General features: G+C 43.2%; 1 protein-coding gene across 10 annotated transcripts in view; it reads right to left on the bottom strand.

Annotated features, from left to right (window-relative positions):
• Positions 1-17449, bottom strand: part of ZNF827 (zinc finger protein 827) — a 176757-nt gene that overhangs the window by 123155 nt on the left and 36153 nt on the right. For 9 of the 10 annotated variants that reach the window (XR_009259272.1, XR_009259273.1, XM_058721252.1 and 6 more), the window contains exons 3-4: positions 10095-10267; positions 3776-4256 (exon numbers count right to left, since the gene is read on the bottom strand). Coding sequence is in view for 8 of the 10 variants with exons in the window: in XM_058721252.1 (XP_058577235.1) it covers positions 3776-4256; positions 10095-10267 (654 nt within the window). In the remaining 2 variants the exon portion in view is untranslated. The remainder of the gene's footprint in view (positions 1-3775; positions 4257-10094; positions 10268-17449) is intronic. The other variant, XM_058721249.1, reaches the window with a different exon arrangement.

The raw sequence follows: 17449 nt of genomic DNA, 5'->3' as shown, positions 1-17449 counted from the left end.
CTGAGCCACTGTCTCATCTGAAGATCCTAAAGACAACACCAATGACTAGGCCCTTTCCTAGACCAATTAAACCATAACTTCTGGGAGTGGGGCTGGGCCCTGGCATTTTTGAGAAACTCCCCCAGGTACATACAATGTGCAGCTAGTTTAGAACTGCTGCTAGTTAGGGAAAAGAGGTCCCAGAAGCAGCAGGAACTGAGGCACTCCGTGGTTGGGTGAGCACCTCTCCCAGCACATCCCAGTCACACGACCACTAGCCCACTTGCTCTGACAGTCCGTGACCTGCCGATGCCTCTGGCTCCCAAGAAAGATCTATGCAAATATGTAGGGCTGTAGCCCTCAGCCTACCTCTGAGGCTGAAACCCTGAACGAAGTTTACAAAATGATTTTTTCCATCAGCCCAGAAAGCAGCGGGGGCTTCCCTATCCTCTTCTCTGAATCAATTCCAGTGCTGAGCCTGGAAGGCTCGGTTCTAGGGAGCCACATTAATCTTGAAGGACTATGGAATGTTAAATGTGGGCTCAGGCAGAGGAATTGTTGATAGATCGGAGAAGGGGTTTGATTTCACAATCACATATACTGGGAAACCTCAAAACGGAGGTGGGGTGGGAGAAGGATTTAGAGTCTGTTTAAAACAGCATTCTACCAGCGATTTTTAATCCCTCTGGGTTCCATGAAGTCATCTTTATGCTTAGTTTTAGTTGAAGGAGCAAGAAAGACTTCCCTTAATAACCAAGCAAGAAAGAATCAAGTGTTTTCCATCTCTCTTTGGGAAACAAGTAGGTATGTACACGCTTGAATTTGTCACTGTGCTCCAGTTCTGCTGTGATGTGGCTGGCACAGAGACTCGCGGACTCGGTGCCCACAAACAGCTGCACCCTACAGTCCCAGCAGGTGCACGCACAGAGCCCAGCTCAAAATTCGTCGCAAGAACAATGGCGCCGTTATGACACCAAGGGACAAGGCCTCATACTGACCACCACTGCACGACATCTGACGATGGCGAGAGCTAGAAACTCAGCCACAGCTCCCTGGGATCTGGCCTTTTGGTCCCAGGATCATATTCACAGACACAGCCAGGTAGAGCACCACAGTGACAGCAGCTATCAATTATACGGCCCAACCAACCAGAGAGTTAGTGGAATTAAAGAAAAAACAAATCCCTCCAGAAAATGTATTCCTTTGCTTTTAACGTATCTTCTCCTCCTGCGGGCTGCACTGCCACAGTCACCAAGTTTACATTTACATCCAAATATGCACACACAAAAAAAATTACCGATGCATCTCACTCCCCGGTGACTTTGTAACAGGTTGCTAGGTAACAGTGCATACAAGTCAGGTTTCAGGACCTCTAGTAAGCCACCATAAAATAACTGCATGGGCCTTTTGCATAAATAGTGTGCATTTGTTATCTGTTTCCTTATGCCAATTGATCAGTCAGTAAATACTCTGACTGCCAAACTGTAAACAAGTACCATCAATAACTAACTGAGAAAACAGATCACAGTGTAAGGCTTTGGTGCAGGGAGGATCTTTCACCCCCAACCCACTGACTGGCTTCTCTGGAGTCTTTCTTGTTTGCAGTGCTGGCTCTCAGCAGGCTGTATCTTATGCTCCCTGAGACTGGGTCTGGAGCTAATTACAGCCTGAGCCCAGCGGGAGTAGTGGATTATACACCAGCGTTTTGTCCAAAGACCAGTCCTTCCTTCACCGCCTCTCCCCCTCCTCCAGATTTAAAAACTTCCTGCAGTCCTGGAGTAAAGGCAGTAACCCTGGTACTAAGAGCTACTCACCCCTACCTAGTGTCCCCCTGGCTGTTGAGTAAGGAAATGTCCCATGTTGAAACCCTGCTAAGTGAAAATGCCATTTGCATTCCTTCCCTTAGGAGTGCACTGGAGGAGACCAGAAAAGGAGCCCCTTTTGCTATAATATTGGTGGGAGAGACCATCAAAGAAGAAGCGGTGACCTCCCCACCACCACCAGAGGCAAAGCCTGAAGGATCAACAGCAAAAGGAAAACTATAAGCATGCATTCCCCCACATTTTCAAAATGTTTAAATATAAAACCCAAAGACTCTGCAAGCACATTTTCCCCTAGATTGGGGCAGAAGAGGGAGAAGGCAGGCAGAGAGGTAGAGAGGAAGAGAGAGTCCCCTGTTCTTCAAGGCCATGGACAGATGCACTTGGCTCCGGGTGGCCTGACCATTTCCAGCCGAGGACTCCTCACCCCTGGCTGCCGGTAGGCAGGCTGGCGTGCCTCACTGTTGGTCATTCCTGGTCATTTCTGATGCCTCATTTCCGTCCCCTGCTTTTCCCCATGACTACCGACTAGTATTGCATGCTCCTGAGGAGCAAAGATCTGGGGTGCTGGGGACATTCGGAGAGCCCTGACTGAAGTGTCACTGAGCAAAGGGACTTCTGAGCAGGCAAAACTGAACCTCTATTTCACCTGGCAACGACATTTAGTGAAATGCGACTCACAGTCCATTTAAAGGAAGGCGGTGACCAATTATTCTCCATTTAAAAGGGTATTGTCAATCTCCAAAGAGCTGAAATGGCATTTGGAAATCATCGTGGGGACTGCCATCTTCACTGAAAGACAGAACCAACTCTCAGCCGACCTTTCCCCACCCTGCGCATCTCTTTTACAATTTAAAATCATACTTTTAAAAATGTAACCTGTAGAAGCACAATCCCACATCGCGTTTTATCGTTTCCAAACAGTCAGGAAAAATAGTGCTCCCTCAATATCGCCACACCCCCTATTCAACTCCACAACTTAACCAAAGAAATTGGGGGGGAAAAAGGACAAAAACAACAACAAAAAAAAACGTCATGTATAAGCTGACAATGAATGTGATGTCAATTAATAATAAATATTGATAACCTACTTCATCTTCTTTCCAAAAGGCAATGGGGCAGGTGAGAAAGAATTTTTTTTTTTAAGTTTTTTTTTTTAATTTCATTTACATGAGGCACCTAAAGTAGTTAAATTCATAGAGGCAGAAAGTGGAATAGCCGTTTCCAGACGCTGTGGGGAGGGTGCAATGGGGAACTATTGTTTAATGGGTACAAGGTTTCCGTGTGGGATGATGAAATGTTCTGGAGATGGACGGTGGTGATGGTTACACAACAGGAATGTACTTGATGCCAAAAAACTATACACTTAACAATGGTTAAAATGGTAAATTTCATGTAAGGCGTATTTTATTACAACAAACATTTTTCCAGTGGAAAAAATTACGTAAAGGTAATCTTTATCATTTGCTCAAATTTTAAAACGTAACTCCTGACAGTAGTCTGTGTGTATATCCAGAGGTTTTATATGTCCTTTAAAACTCTTTCAAATTAAGGCAATAAAGAAACTGAATAGTGCAAACTGAGATGTTCCATACAAGCACTTTAAAAGAACCAAACGCAGAAACAAGTTAAATATGGCCCAAGGTCACACAAAGAACTGTCACCAATTTGGCTCACCATGTGTCCTGCCCCCCATAACAAGAACCCATAAAGGGGAAAAAACCAGAAGGAAATCAACAAGACCTGTTGTTTCTAGACCCAAACCACAGAGATGCCTACTTCCAAAGGACTGGAAAAAAAAAAAAAAAAAAAAAAAAGTCAAGGAGAAAATTCACGAAGGTGCAAACTAGCAGAATTCAAAGGGCTCTTGAAATCACCTAGTACTACCAGCTTATTTTTACAGATGAGAATCCTGGTAGAGAAAGAGAGAGAGAGAGAAAGAGAGAGAGAGAGAGAATACAACCCTATTCAAGTACCTGACAGCTTCATGAGAAAATCAGACGCCATCTTAACAGAGATGTCCTGGCTGAACAATGCTGACGCACTGTTGGCCACATACTCGGAGGGGTCTTTCAGCTTTGTGTGGTTGGCCGGCCTGTCGGCAGCATTCAGAGTAAAGGAGGTTGGCAGGCCGTTATCTTCCTTGGGTTCCTCCTTCACCAGCAAAGGCGAGACGCCAGCCCCACCCTGGCTAGTCCTCTCTGGAGTGTTGGACGTCATCATGGTCCCCACTAGCTCTGTCCCTCCTCCTTCCCTTTGCTGCCCCAGGCAGGCACTGTCACTGAGGTGGGGAGATCCCTTGACATCTGGGTCTGGGATCTCCTCCTTCACCTTGGCTTCTGTCCTCAGGAAATGCTGATGGCAACGCATGTGGAGTTTCAGGCTGAAGTGGCGGGAGGAGGTAAAAGGGCATAGCTGGCACTGAAAGGTCTCTCCCCGGTCCTGGTGCTGATGAACCTGACGGAGAAGCAAGAAGAATGAGCTGTCCACCATGTGCTTACGGAAAATGCCTCGCCGTACATCCGGACTATTCGTCCACAATTTCCTCACAGTACCAGGGCTGGCCCAGGAAATAAAATCATCAGAGGAGAGTTTTGTTACTGTGCCCCAAGGAACGAGGTCCGTCCCTAAACATAAAGCAGGTCCACGTAGGTTAAGAGTCCATTATTAGAGCCACACTCACAACTGAGGATGCTGTCTGCCAATGGAGGCTGTGTTTAGTAGAATCCTCCAAATAGTTTAGTCATCTCATCTAGGTTGGTCTTTGGAGAAAATATAAACCCAGCACAATTCGAACTTACATAATTACCAGCTGGGGGTCAAAAGAGGCAACCTGTCAAGCAATTCCTCTCACAATAATAAGTTGCGTGTACCCAATTATTGTCACTCAGAGAATTAGTTATGTTTTGCAAACACAATTTCAATTTTCAAAATGCTTCTCTGGGTAATTAAGAATGTGGAAAATGACGTCTCCGGGGTATTCCCGTTTCATAGACAGGGAGACTGAGACCCCAGAGTAAGTGGCTTAAGCAAAATTACATATGAAGAAAGCACAGCAGAGTGGGAGAAAAACCAAGGTCTGATCTCCCCCAGGTATTCTCAGCAAGGTGAAACCAGGGTCTCCAAACGTGGTTCTATCAGGCTCCAGATTCTGATGTGGGCAATGGAAGAATGCAGACTTTTAAATCCAGTTCCAGCCTCGCATGCACAATACCTGTAGAAATTGTACGAAACTTTTCTCTTCCTGTCCCTACCAAAATGTAGTGCTTGAGAAAGTGAGGAAATCATTGCACTGGCCTGAGCCAGGCTTCGAGCTGGCAGGTGCTCATAAGCGTGTAACTTCCCCATTCAGCTCTGCCAACGTACTTCAGGGCTGACCTGCTACACCCTGCTATTTCAGGACTGCCCCTCCCTTGTGTAGAAACTGCCAATTGTGTAGATTTGGGCCAAATGATTTGGGGGAATTGTGGGATCTGGACAAACAAGTGATTGGGATTTCAAAACCAAAACAGAACTGACTCCTCATCTTCCAGTGGTGACCTAAACGGGACTTGAACCCAGGTCTAACAAAGGTTAAAGGCTAGTTTGTTAATTCACTGCACTACCTGGACCCTCTGCATAGGCTTCCTTTCCAAAAGAGCAAGTTTTACTACACTGTTTATGCATTCTGAATGCAATCCAAAAGCATTATTCACCAGCCAAAACATACTTTTAAATAATGTTAAGTGACCAACAAAAGCAAAGAAATTAAAAGTTAATGGTGAGATCCTGTCGCTACAGCACCCCACTGTGGCTTTTTGAAAAAAACAGTCGAAGAGGTTCTGGGTCCCCCAAAGCATAAATTTCCCAGAAAAAAAAAACATATAAACTTAAATTCAGTTGCAGCAAGACCTTGCTTGTTAAAATGCTTCCGCTCTGCCAGGTTGGGAGGGGCTGGGGGTAGGTACCCGTTTGTCACTGGTCGTTAACATCACCTCTCTCTGTTCTGTCACAACAAAGAGATCTCACTCTGGAGCTGATCATTTCATTTGCTTTCTCACAGAATCGTCCACCTAATTCACACAGGAGCAGGCACCCTGGGGGGGTTCGGGCACAGCCCCCACAGGACCCTGGCAGATGCTGCCAAAGGCATGCCCAGGAATGCCTTTACCAGGTGGTAAAGGTCACGGGGCAGAATGCTTTCCTGGGAGCAGCGCGGTGGGGCAGATTCCGTTTCAGAAGTGTCCTTACATCTACTGACCCGGGAGAGTAGAGGAGCTAATCCAAGAACAGGAGCTCTGGAAGCAGCTTCTGGAAGAAGGAAAAGGACAGAGAGAGAGCCCTAGTCCTCAAGGCGAAAGGGAGCCCTGGACTGAAAAGAGTCTGTGCTCAAGTATTTTACGTGGCTTCTCTTCCACCAGATCCTGGCCTTGCTATATTTAGTTGTGGAAAAATCAGTGTCGGTTTAAAGGAAAAACAGTGGCCGAGGTGTTGACTTTCGCACTTATCGCTTTATTTGAGCTACACCTTCCCAAAGGGGTTATATGTCGCATTTGGCCTTTGAGAGAAGTATTCTCTCTACCTTCCAGCTGTGGTTTCTTCCCTTCTGTCCTGACAGAAAAGCACTTTCTGTTATAACTGTAATCTCTTTAGCCTAACACTGGCTTTAAAATCCCTCCAAGTCTGCTAACGTGAAGAAATGCTTGTCTAAAGCATATCATTCTTTCCAGGCCACGTAAGAGATGTCCTTACTGACTGGTCATTTTGCACGGGGAACCTAAGGGCTGGGAATAGAAGGCACTGTTACATCATTAGGTCCATCTCCTGGTGGCGGTCGGACGGACATAAGGAAAACTTTGGCTAACATCTGCTCCACCCCCTTAGGGGACCAGGCCAGACAGGGAAGGGGCATCCTTGGGAATCACAGCTCCTTAAATGGCAGGCCTGAGACCGGCAGAGCTCAGCGCTCTGACCCTTGTCCAGTTTCTTACCATTACTTCTTCAGTGTTCTTTATTTTAGCAGTCTTCACCTTTTCTGTTCAATCTTAGCTTACGAATTTCACATTTAATTCCCCTATGCTCATTCATCCAGGAAAGTTGTAAAAGACTTAATGGAAATCTAAGATAACCCTGAGGAAGCTGGAGGCATTTACAAGCTCCTTCCTCAGCTGCCCATAAAAACATTTGCGAGATCTACGAAGGAGGAAAGGCAGGTTTTCAAAAAAATGTACAGTGCCCAGCACCCGGTAGGAACACAGTAAATACAGTCTTTACTGAACAAATAAAGGAGAATCCCAATTTGTCTTAAATAAATCTATGTCATCATTATAGAAGGATGTATGTTAGAATAACAATAGTGGTGATTTCTGTGTGATGGGAGTGAGGGTCAATTTTATATTCTTGTTGTTTACCAGTTTTTTTTCTAAATTCTCAGCATTAAAGATATATCACAAAAAAAAAGGCAATAAAATTTAGAGTAAATTCTTTATACCACATCATTAACCTATTTCCAAATGTAAACACTAAATCAGACAACTTTTGGATAATAATGACCAGGTTGGCTACATTTACTGAGTGTTCTCCATGCCGGGCATTGTATTAAGTTGCTTTATGCCCATTATCTCATTTAACCCTTATAACGACTCCAGGAGATAGACTGGATGATTATCTCCATGAATGGAAACAAAGGCTGGGAGAGGTTAAATGATTCACCCAAAGTCTCACAGCTACTAAAGTCGTGGAACTGAGATTCTAACTAAGGTCTTTCTGACCGCACACAGCTTGAGATCTTAATCTACAGGTGACACTGCCCCACTTCACAGGCCGAACTCGTTTTAGAAAATCTATTCATATTTGTAGTCTCTGGTGAATGCAGCAGAAGCAGAAGCTATCCATTCACAAGACCACCGCCATCATATTCCTGTGTGGACTATACTTACAAAATCTCTCTAAAGTATGTTGAATCCAAACAAAACCATGAATTCTTTAATTAAAGAAAGAAAATGGCCCATATGCGAGGTGGAGAACAGAGAAAAGAAACAGTACACCATTTGATAAAATTAAACTTGCATGAGCCCTTCTCACACGTCCCTTATCAAAAGCTGGAGTCGTAGCTCAACAGGTTAGGACACCATGAGTTTGAATAAAGTAGTAATTTCACACAACTGCTTTATTGTACTGGTTATTGATTTGTTCTGAAAGCATTCTGAGACCCCGCGACCCCGCAAAGCCCTCGCGGCTCTCATTTGTAACACTGTCATGGCCGACCGTCTGTATCATCAAGGCACCCAACTCATCTCCCTGTAGCTTCAGGGTCAGTAGTTCCTGCTATTGAAAACCCAGCTTTTTTTTTTTTTTCCCCCATGGGTTTATAAATAGGTTGTTTTATGTGACCCTGAGCTGAAACCAAGCTTACAAGGTGTCAGGCTAGATGCAAGTTTTCTGCTCACTGAAGCTTTAAATTTGTCAGACCTGATTTCTAAACACAGCGTAGGACATAGTAAGGAAAACAAATTTTAGTTTTAAAGGCATTTCTTTTGAAGTCTCGGCCTGCTAATGAAACCCACTTTGCAGGTGTAAAATACGAGATTTTATTTTGGGAAGAGGTGACAGAGGATGAGGAGGGTGAAAGGAAAAACTAAGTGGGCTCAGTTAAATCCAACCAACCAGAACTCCTGGTTAAATGGATTCTGAAGATGAAGGGCATGCTACTCTCAGGAGAAAAAGGCAAATGATAGAAAAAAAATTACATCATGGATTTAATTTTTTTTTTAATCTTCTGAGCTATTTCCTAAAATTAGTAGACGTTCTGTCTGATCACATTTTTTTTAGAGCTACAATTATAAACGGTGATCACTGATCTATTCAGATGGATTAGACTACATGGCTTTGAAAAAAAGCAAATATCTTAATTACGTACATGCACAATGCTTCTTATGGCAGGAAAGTAAAAACTTCACAAACAATGTCAACAGCCAAACCATATTGAAAATATCAGTGGAAAAATGAAGGTGTTTACTGAAATTAAATAACCACTGTTGAACATTTCTGTGTCAGATACTTTGCTAATATTATCTCCTTAAATACTAACAAGAACTCTTCCAGATAAACAATATCATTCTCATTGAACAGATGAGAAAATTGAGAGCCTGACATTCATTTGCTCAAGGCCTTTAGCTAGTAAGTTTCACAATAAGATTTAAATTCAGGTCTATCAGGGGCGCCTGGGTGGCGCAGTCGGTTAAGCGTCCGACTTCAGCCAGGTCACGATCTCGCGGTCCGTGAGTTCGAGCCCCGCGTCAGGCTCTGGGCTGATGGCTCGGAGCCTGGAGCCTGTTTCCGATTCTGTGTCTCCCTCTCTCTCTGCCCCTCCCCCGTTCATGCTCTGTCTCTCTCTGTCCCAAAAATAAATAAAACACGTTGAAAATAAATAAATAAATAAATAAATTCAGGTCTATCAAATTCAAAAGCCCATGCTCTTTTGATCTTGTGATTTTCTTCCTTGAATTTCAGGGGAAACCTTTATTAGTAACGGGGTCTGCCAGAAAGCTATCTAGATGACTAAGTTTTCTCCATCTCATGTACGAGTGAAATACAGAGTCTAGACAAATCTCTTATATGCTTATTACCAGTGCAAACTCCCCAGCCGTTTTTAAAGACATTGAAAACAATGTCCTTAGATGTTTGGTAAGTGTGATCCTGGGAATTAGGATAGCACAAACACTGAGAGCTTCAGGAGGACTCAGTCCTGTCAGATATGCACCCCCACTCCCGCCCCCCCAAGCCTCACAGAGGGCAAAAGTTAAAGCCCAGGCTTCTCTGAAGGTTCTCACACCTCCTATAAGGCGTCTCTGGGTGTTCCTGTGAGTTTGTAAGCTGGAGAGCAAAGCAAAAGCAGAAGAGGGCAGTCGCCTCTGGGGCGCAGGTCCAGCAGCCCGTCGTCCCATACTGGTCTTCCCTGCCCTTTGCTCTTCCCTAAGTCTTCCTCCCGGCCCCCCAGACACGTATTGCCACGCAAGGCCAAGGTAGGCTGCTTCTCCCCAATAGGAAAGGATGGCTCTACATCATGTCTATTATTTGGATGCTGGAGCTTCTGTATGGTTTTAAGTTCTTGGTTGTAAAATGAACAAGCAGACTGTCACGAGGAGACCCTTTCGAACGTGCTTCATTTGCGCCACCAGCTACCTCAAGACGAGGAGCACTGAATGCCACAGGCTCCACCAGCGGCCCCTCTCCCAGGAGCCTCCTGCACTGGACCATGTGCAAGAGCTCTGGCTGTGCCTCCCTGTCTGTGAGGCTCATCCGCAGCTGCCTTACCTTCATGTGGGATTTGAGATTGTCCTTGCGAGCACACCGGAATGGACAGAGCGGACACTGGTGACTTTTTAAACCTGTGTGGATCACCATGTGCCGCTTCCAGTAACTCTTCCTTTTTATAACCAAACCACATATCGGACACTGGAAAGGCTTCCCGCTTTCCTCTTCTGAGGCTTGGAAGAGGGAGAAAGAAAGAAAAAATTGAGGAAAATTCAAAGGTACATTATTGCATCCAGCACTAATTCACATGCACTGCTATATAAAGAACACTAATAATGATCCAGTATTTTTCCCGGGTAATTCCAAGGCTTTCTTCATGAAGAAGTTTTACTACTGCTTTTCTCCCAGTAAAAACCCACATCCATCTCATTAATTCCATGTAGCTTCCATTTTTCAAAATTTGATCATGCTGCCGTGGGAAAGTCTTACTTTCAAAGGCCATCTCACACTTAGGAAGGCATCTGCAAAGGGGCTCTGCCTGGCCTGTCCTCGTTCAGCCCAGAGAAGCTTGACTTCGGGGGCTTTGTTTCCCGAAGGAAACCTCCAGATTTGAGGCCATATCTGAATTCCTAAACTTAGAAAACAGCAAGAAATAAAGACAGGGAAAGACGCACTGCACCACACTGAAAACCAAAGAGCCATCATAAGCCTCACACACCAAACTCCTATGGCGACAAATTTTAGGATCCTACCGCTGACGTGGCTAGTTATGTCTGGAGCAAATGCTACTGCCAATTTAGCCATCAGGGGGTCTTAAGGTCAGGGCTTTTCCCCCACCCATTTCTGTCCCTCTGGTTGCCACTAACAAGATGCACTGCCTTCTCTGAACTGGGCCCCACAACCCACTTTGGGAAGAGCTACAACGAGGCAGTCACGAATGCTTCCATTTTTCAGGAATGCAAACAAACCAACTACTTCCTCCAAGGAAAGCTAAGCTAACTCTCTCCTCCATCCCCTCAGGAAAGGGTCTCTTTGTGACACTGTGCAGCTACACTGCTCAGTGTCACGCTCACCTCTGCAATTTGGAGACAGAATAAACACAGACAAGTAGAGCTGAAGACTCAGACTTTCCTTTCTTAATCATGAGGGATCAGAAATATTTCCGGGTCGCCTGGATGGCTCAGTCAGTTAAGTGTCCGACTTCGGTTCAGGTCATGATCTCTCAGTCCGTGAGTTCCAGCCCCACGTCGAGCTCTCTGCTGACAGCTCAGAGCCTGGAGCCTGCTTCGGATTCTGTGTCTCCCAACCCCCCCCCCCCCCGTTTGCCCCTCCCCTGCACTCTCACACTCTCTCTCTCTCTCTCTCTCTCTCTCTCTCGCAAAAATAAGTAAACATTAAAAAATTTAAAAAATGTTTTTCCAAATGGATTAAATAAGACATAATACACTCATAAAGCAATACACTCATATATGGAGCCATTTTAAAAAATGAACTAGGGGCGCCTGGGTGGCGCAGTCGGTTAAGCGTCCGACTTCAGCCAGGTCACGATCTCACGGTCCGTGAGTTCGAGCCCCGCGTCAGGCTCTGGGCTGATGGCTCGGAGCCTGGAGCCTGTTTCCGATTCTGTGTCTCCCTCTCTCTCTGCCCCTCCCCCGTTCATGCTCTGTCTCTCTCTGTCCCAAAATAAATTAAAAATGTTGAAAAAAAAAAAATTAAAAAAAAAAAAAATGAACTAGATCTATAGATGCTGATACAGAAATATGTCCAAGATATTAGAGTTAGTAGAAATGCAAGCAAGATATGAAACTGTATGTCGAGGCTGATTCCACTTTTGTTTTACAATAACTGGGAATCAATTGCTAATACAGCAAGGTAAAAGGTTGAAAGGAAACGTTATAGAGGATGAGTCTAGCTGACAGCACTTAGAGCCATTCATTAAGCTTCACCGCTAAAAAGGGGACACTGTGTGCCTTCTGATAAGCCATCTATCAATTATTCCTATAAAAAGTTTAATCAAGCCTCTATATAACTACAAGTTTATCAGAAATATAGGTGATTAAAATAACAAAAACACGTTAAACACACACACACACACGCAAGGGACAGAATGAGCCAAAGCCAGAATGTGAGAAATTCTATAGGACGAATGCGTCTCTTCAAGCGAACAGCGCTTGGAAAAGGGACACGGTTATGGAGGCATATAAAACAAATATGAAGTGTGAGGGTGATTTCAATCCTGACTTGAACAAAACAATTATAAAAAGACACTTTTGAGATAACTGAGGGAATACTGATTATAGCCCAGGCATTCCATAAAATCATGAAACAATCATTGATCCCGTTAGACGTGATAATAGTTACGGTGGCTATTATTTTTCCAAAGTTCCTCTCTGTTGGAGATAATGTATATGGTAATATTTACAGGCAGATGGATATGAGGTCTGGGATTTGCTTTTAAATGCCTGAGCAAAATAAAGAGAGGGGGTAGGAAGAACGGGACGCACAAATGACAGAAAACGATATCCTTTTATTAGTATGAAAATTGTCCGGAAGCATACCCAAGAAACCATTAAGCAGTCACCTGTGAAGAACTGTGGATTAAAAGGAAGGGGTCGGGGAGGGAAACTTTTGTTTTTATTTTATATTCTTCCATACACGTTGAATTTTCTAATGCACACGTTACTTTTATAATTTTAAGAGGCTATATTCTCATGTGTAAACTTTAAAATCATCTTATTATTTATTCATTGAGTCAATTGACTCTCTATATGCAAAGGACCGCTTATAATGGATGGAACCAGAAAGGTTCTGGAATACAGTGAGGCTATTCCAAACACACTGTTTTACTATTGCCGGTATAATAAGTAATACTGGTTACCCTAACCAAACAACCTGAAAAAAGAAACTCCTATTGAAAAATATATCTTCCGGTCTAGAAATCCTACTGGTGATGTTTCTGTCACAACTATTCCCTTTTCTGATTGGAGGACGGAGTGGGATTGAGGGTTCCCTTTCGTCCTAGGACAAGCACACTTTGTAGAGGCCTATAAACACACTTTCTTATTAATCTGACTGTAGCTTTCCTGCTGTTTTTTGTTGATTGTCTCTGCTGACCTGGAGTCCCATCCCTAATCTGGCCTCTCATTTTCTATTCTCCATTGTCATTCCTTCCATTCGGGTATCTTGATCATGAAGACTGCACATTGAACAATAGATTTGAGAGGAAGGACTGAATCAGGCCTCTAGGTGAGATTACTGTCATCAACCAGAGGGGGGAAAATGATAATGATGTCTATTTGGGGTTGTAAGAATATCGAAGTAACAAGAAAGAAACACACAAATAGGCTGCCGCTAAGCCCTATTTTCCAGAAGTATTTCCCAGTGTCTCAACCCTAAACTGCCTAGTGTTACAGAATTGCCTGGGAGAGGAGAGAAAAACGGAGATGTCCTCTACTGACCTGAGGTTTCTTGGCACATCACACGAAGGCAATAAAAAGGCATTACCTGACCAAAGGAACATCACCAGCCTCCCCTGGACACCTTGTTTTGCTTAAGGTGACCAATATCTTTCTTATTTTTTCTTACGCCCCCCCACCCCGGGTCCCCTAGTGTGTATTATAGAGCACACTACATTAAACCTTGATATTAGCATTTCATATAAATCTATTTTATTTTGGAGCTATGCTTCCTTAGTTTTAAGTAATACCAAAAGACACACGAATTGTGTATAAACTAGGGTGTCCTTGGATTGACTGGGAAAAAAATTAGCATACTCATAATGAAGAGAAACTAATGGCAAGATATGTGGTCAAATAGCTACATTATTATAACTTTGAAATTTTTAACTGATCATGGCAGGAAAGGAAGAAGACAGAAGCCAAATGATAAAAGTAACCATAACACAATGATCTATTTTCCAAATTGGCCATTAATCTCCCCTGGTAACATCTGCATTTTTGTTTATTAGAAATTTTTTGATATTTTAATAGGATGCCCTCCATGTGTAAACAATGTTGTTAACTACTTTGGAGAAGGGAGGAAACAAGGATGTATTCTAGTTTGTGTGCCAAACTATTTTCAAGGCTATAAATTTCACTCGAAGTTAGAGCCTAAGGAAATATGACCACTTCCTTAGACTGAACCACATATTCTTAAGGCAATAGGCTTGAAACATTCATTATTTTACATAGTTTACAACCGTCTGGGAGACAATTCCCCCCCAAACATATCACTAGCTAGTTAGTATCACCACAAGCAAAACTAGATCCCACCAAATGCTAATAAACCCAGTGGCATGGATAGCTGCTGATTTGCTTCTTTGGAGAAAACACATTCTCTTTACAGGCATTAGTATTACTGGAAGAAGAGAGATAATAAATGTGTGCAGTTCTCCCGTCACACAGTAAACGGAAGCTACTGGTAGTAGCTGTTGCAATAATAGCAGTGACCATAAGTTCTAGTCGTACCCTCTAAAGCAGGACACTCACCAGGAGAGCAGATGTAAATTTAAACAACTGACATCACATAAATACCTAGCCCGGGGCCTGGCCCAGAATGGCACTTTGTCACAGGAGCCAGGAGAAAACAAAGGAAAACAGGAGTCCACTGTGCTACACAGGTAGGGTCCAGCTCAGCCCAAGCAGAACTCTGATGGCCAAATTCAGCTTGGCAGGGAAAAGAGAGAGGTGGAAAATACAGAAGGGGAGGAAGGGGAGGAGGGGGAATTGGCTGGGGTGAGGCTAGAGGTCTTTCCCTGTGTGTCTCCAGCACCCAACAGTGCTAGGTACTATGTGCAATTGAATAAATGTGTGTTGGATTGTAATGAGAGTAATTGGAAAGGGCTGGGTCAAGAGAGTATCAAAAAGTGAAATGAGTGCTGGAAATGGAAGAAAAAGGTACAGGAAGCTGCCAGCAAGTCCCAAAGGCAGCAGTGTCAGCCCAAGAGTACATGCTTTTCACATAGCACACCAATACATGTGTCAGATGAATGGGTGTGGAGAGATGTGCACGTACTTACATCTTACCTATTTCCAAAATGAATTTGGAGGAGCTGATATTTAAAATGCATACAGTATGACTACACCATTAATAAGATACAATGATAAGTGTTTAAACTATTTACAATGGACAAGATCTACAGAGGCAATCTTGTGGGAGGTTTGATGGTGAATTTTAAGAAGCAACATATTTACTTCAAAAAAATTATATTTGTTTTGAGTTGATAGGTTAAAGAATAAAAAAGGAAAAGCAAGGCATTTTAACACAGGAAGGAATCTTGGAGATAATTCCCAACTAGCTCAGTTTATATAGAGAGGAAGCTGAACAGAGGTGTGTGCTTAAAATCCCTGTGCTAGTTAGTGGCAGTGTTGAGATCAGAGCCAATATCTTCACTTCTGCTTTGGTGACCTACCAAGTTGTCTACACATAAATCCACAAAGCAACACCACTTCATTGGGGGGAAAAAAATTCATGGAGGTTTTTATTAACTTATGTGCTTTAACTCAAGGTAGGAATTTTTTTTTAGTGTTTATTTATTTATTTTGAAAGAGAGAGAGAGTGAGCAGGAGCAGGGGAGGGGCGGAGAGAGAAGGAGAGAGAGAATCCCAAGCAGGCTCCATGCTACCAGCACCGAGCCTGATGGAGGGCTTGATCTCCTGAACTGTGAGATCGTGACCTGAGCGGAAATCAAAAATCAGGAAGCTTAACCAACTGAGCCACCCAGGTGCCCCTCAAGGAATGGATTTTAAAACAAATGTAACTGTTTCGTAGGCCTTGAAATCAAACTTTCTTTTGGTACATCTTATGTGGCAACTTGCAGAAAATGGAGCTAATGTGCAAGTAGTTTGCAGGTAGTGTCTGCACACTTACCATATGCACCTTACCATATACATCAAAGGGGTTCAGGATGCCAGGTGACCCTGGGTATGCATGACCTTCATGGCTGTCCCCACTGAGGCCTCCTAACTTACTGCACATCTGAGTAGGATGACCCATCCTCCTTCCTAACAATATACATGGAATTAATATATTTTCATAGGATTTCATGGACATGTCTCTCAAATGCTATTTCAGGGTATAAAAAACTATGTTGGCAATGGATATCACCGGGTTTATCTGTTGTCTTTGACACTGATAATTATTAAAGCATATTTTAATGATTGTGAAGTATTCAATAAAACTAAGAAGTTTTAGATATCTGGATAGACTAGAGGCAGTCTATATTTAAATCACTGAGGAAATATAATTGAGGTCAGTGACAGATAGTTCTGAATCTTGATTAAAAAGTGAATTTTCTAAACAAGTTCCTGCCTTGTGATCATTGCCAGATTAGGGTTAGAATAGCCATGGTCCTAATGGAGTAGAGGAAGAGGTTACCTTACACTCTGGCCTTTCTATGCCTTTGCAATAATTTTAATAGCATCATGTAAATATGAAAGAATCCAGAAAGGATTCTGGATCCAGAAAAGGATCCAGAAAGGATCCAGAAAACCTCTATCTACGGACCCAGGAAATATGCTGAGCCTTCAGTTGTAGGAGACCAGCTTGCTTCTCAGCACATTTAAATTTTACTCAGTGAAATAAGATGTTCTGGAGACCCTCTCTCTGAAACTCTCCTTGTTATTTCTTTTAACTGGGAGCCTGGCATCCTGGGACTCTTGCTGGCCATTTACAAGAAACTTTGTCTTTAAAATAAAAAGCATCTATTTTATTCTGAGAGGCAACAAACAGTAGCTTCAAAGAGAATTGAGTCAATGTGTGACATTTATCTTGAGAGCAAACGGACATAATCTTCTCTCTCCCGTGTCTCTTTTCAGAGGAACAGTGCAGCATGTGCTGGGGCACAGGGTCACATGAAAGAAACCTCCCTCCTCAAGTGTCACGTCTCTCTAGCAGGGGGGAAAGGCTACTGAGCGGTGGACTCTTTAAGGAATGAAATACACCATGACCTGGCAACAACTGAATCCTGTTCAAAAAAGAGGAATAAGGTCAGACCTAAAAGACACTCTTTTTCCCCCCATGGTTTGGACTTCCCTTGACCTAAAGAAGGTCGAAGAAATGCTGGGGTCTAAATTACTCAATACAGGATTGGCTTTTCTAGTACATATCTCTTTGTAACTCTAGAATCAACTTTATGTGCCCTTTTTGCAACATTTTTGGGAAACAGCTTTAAAACGTGAGCCCTGATTGAAATCAGGATGGTGCTGTAGTTATTTTTATGGATTTTTTTTTTTTGTGGGTTATTGTTTGTGTATTTAAATTATTGGGCAACAGATAATTTTCTTTCTTTGGTGCAAGAAACCAGCCATACTATTCATTTTGAATTAAATGAAGATTTCTTTCTAAGCTAAAGGAAAAAAATAATAATGAGAGATGCTTAGAAACATGGGTGACAGCCCTCACCACATTCTCCTAAA

This window comes from Neofelis nebulosa, chromosome 3, assembly GCF_028018385.1.
Source record: "Neofelis nebulosa isolate mNeoNeb1 chromosome 3, mNeoNeb1.pri, whole genome shotgun sequence".
NCBI classification, from domain to species: domain Eukaryota; kingdom Metazoa; phylum Chordata; class Mammalia; order Carnivora; family Felidae; genus Neofelis; species Neofelis nebulosa.
Note: the sequence above shows the minus strand (reverse complement) of the source record. Positions and strands in the feature narration are given on the sequence as shown.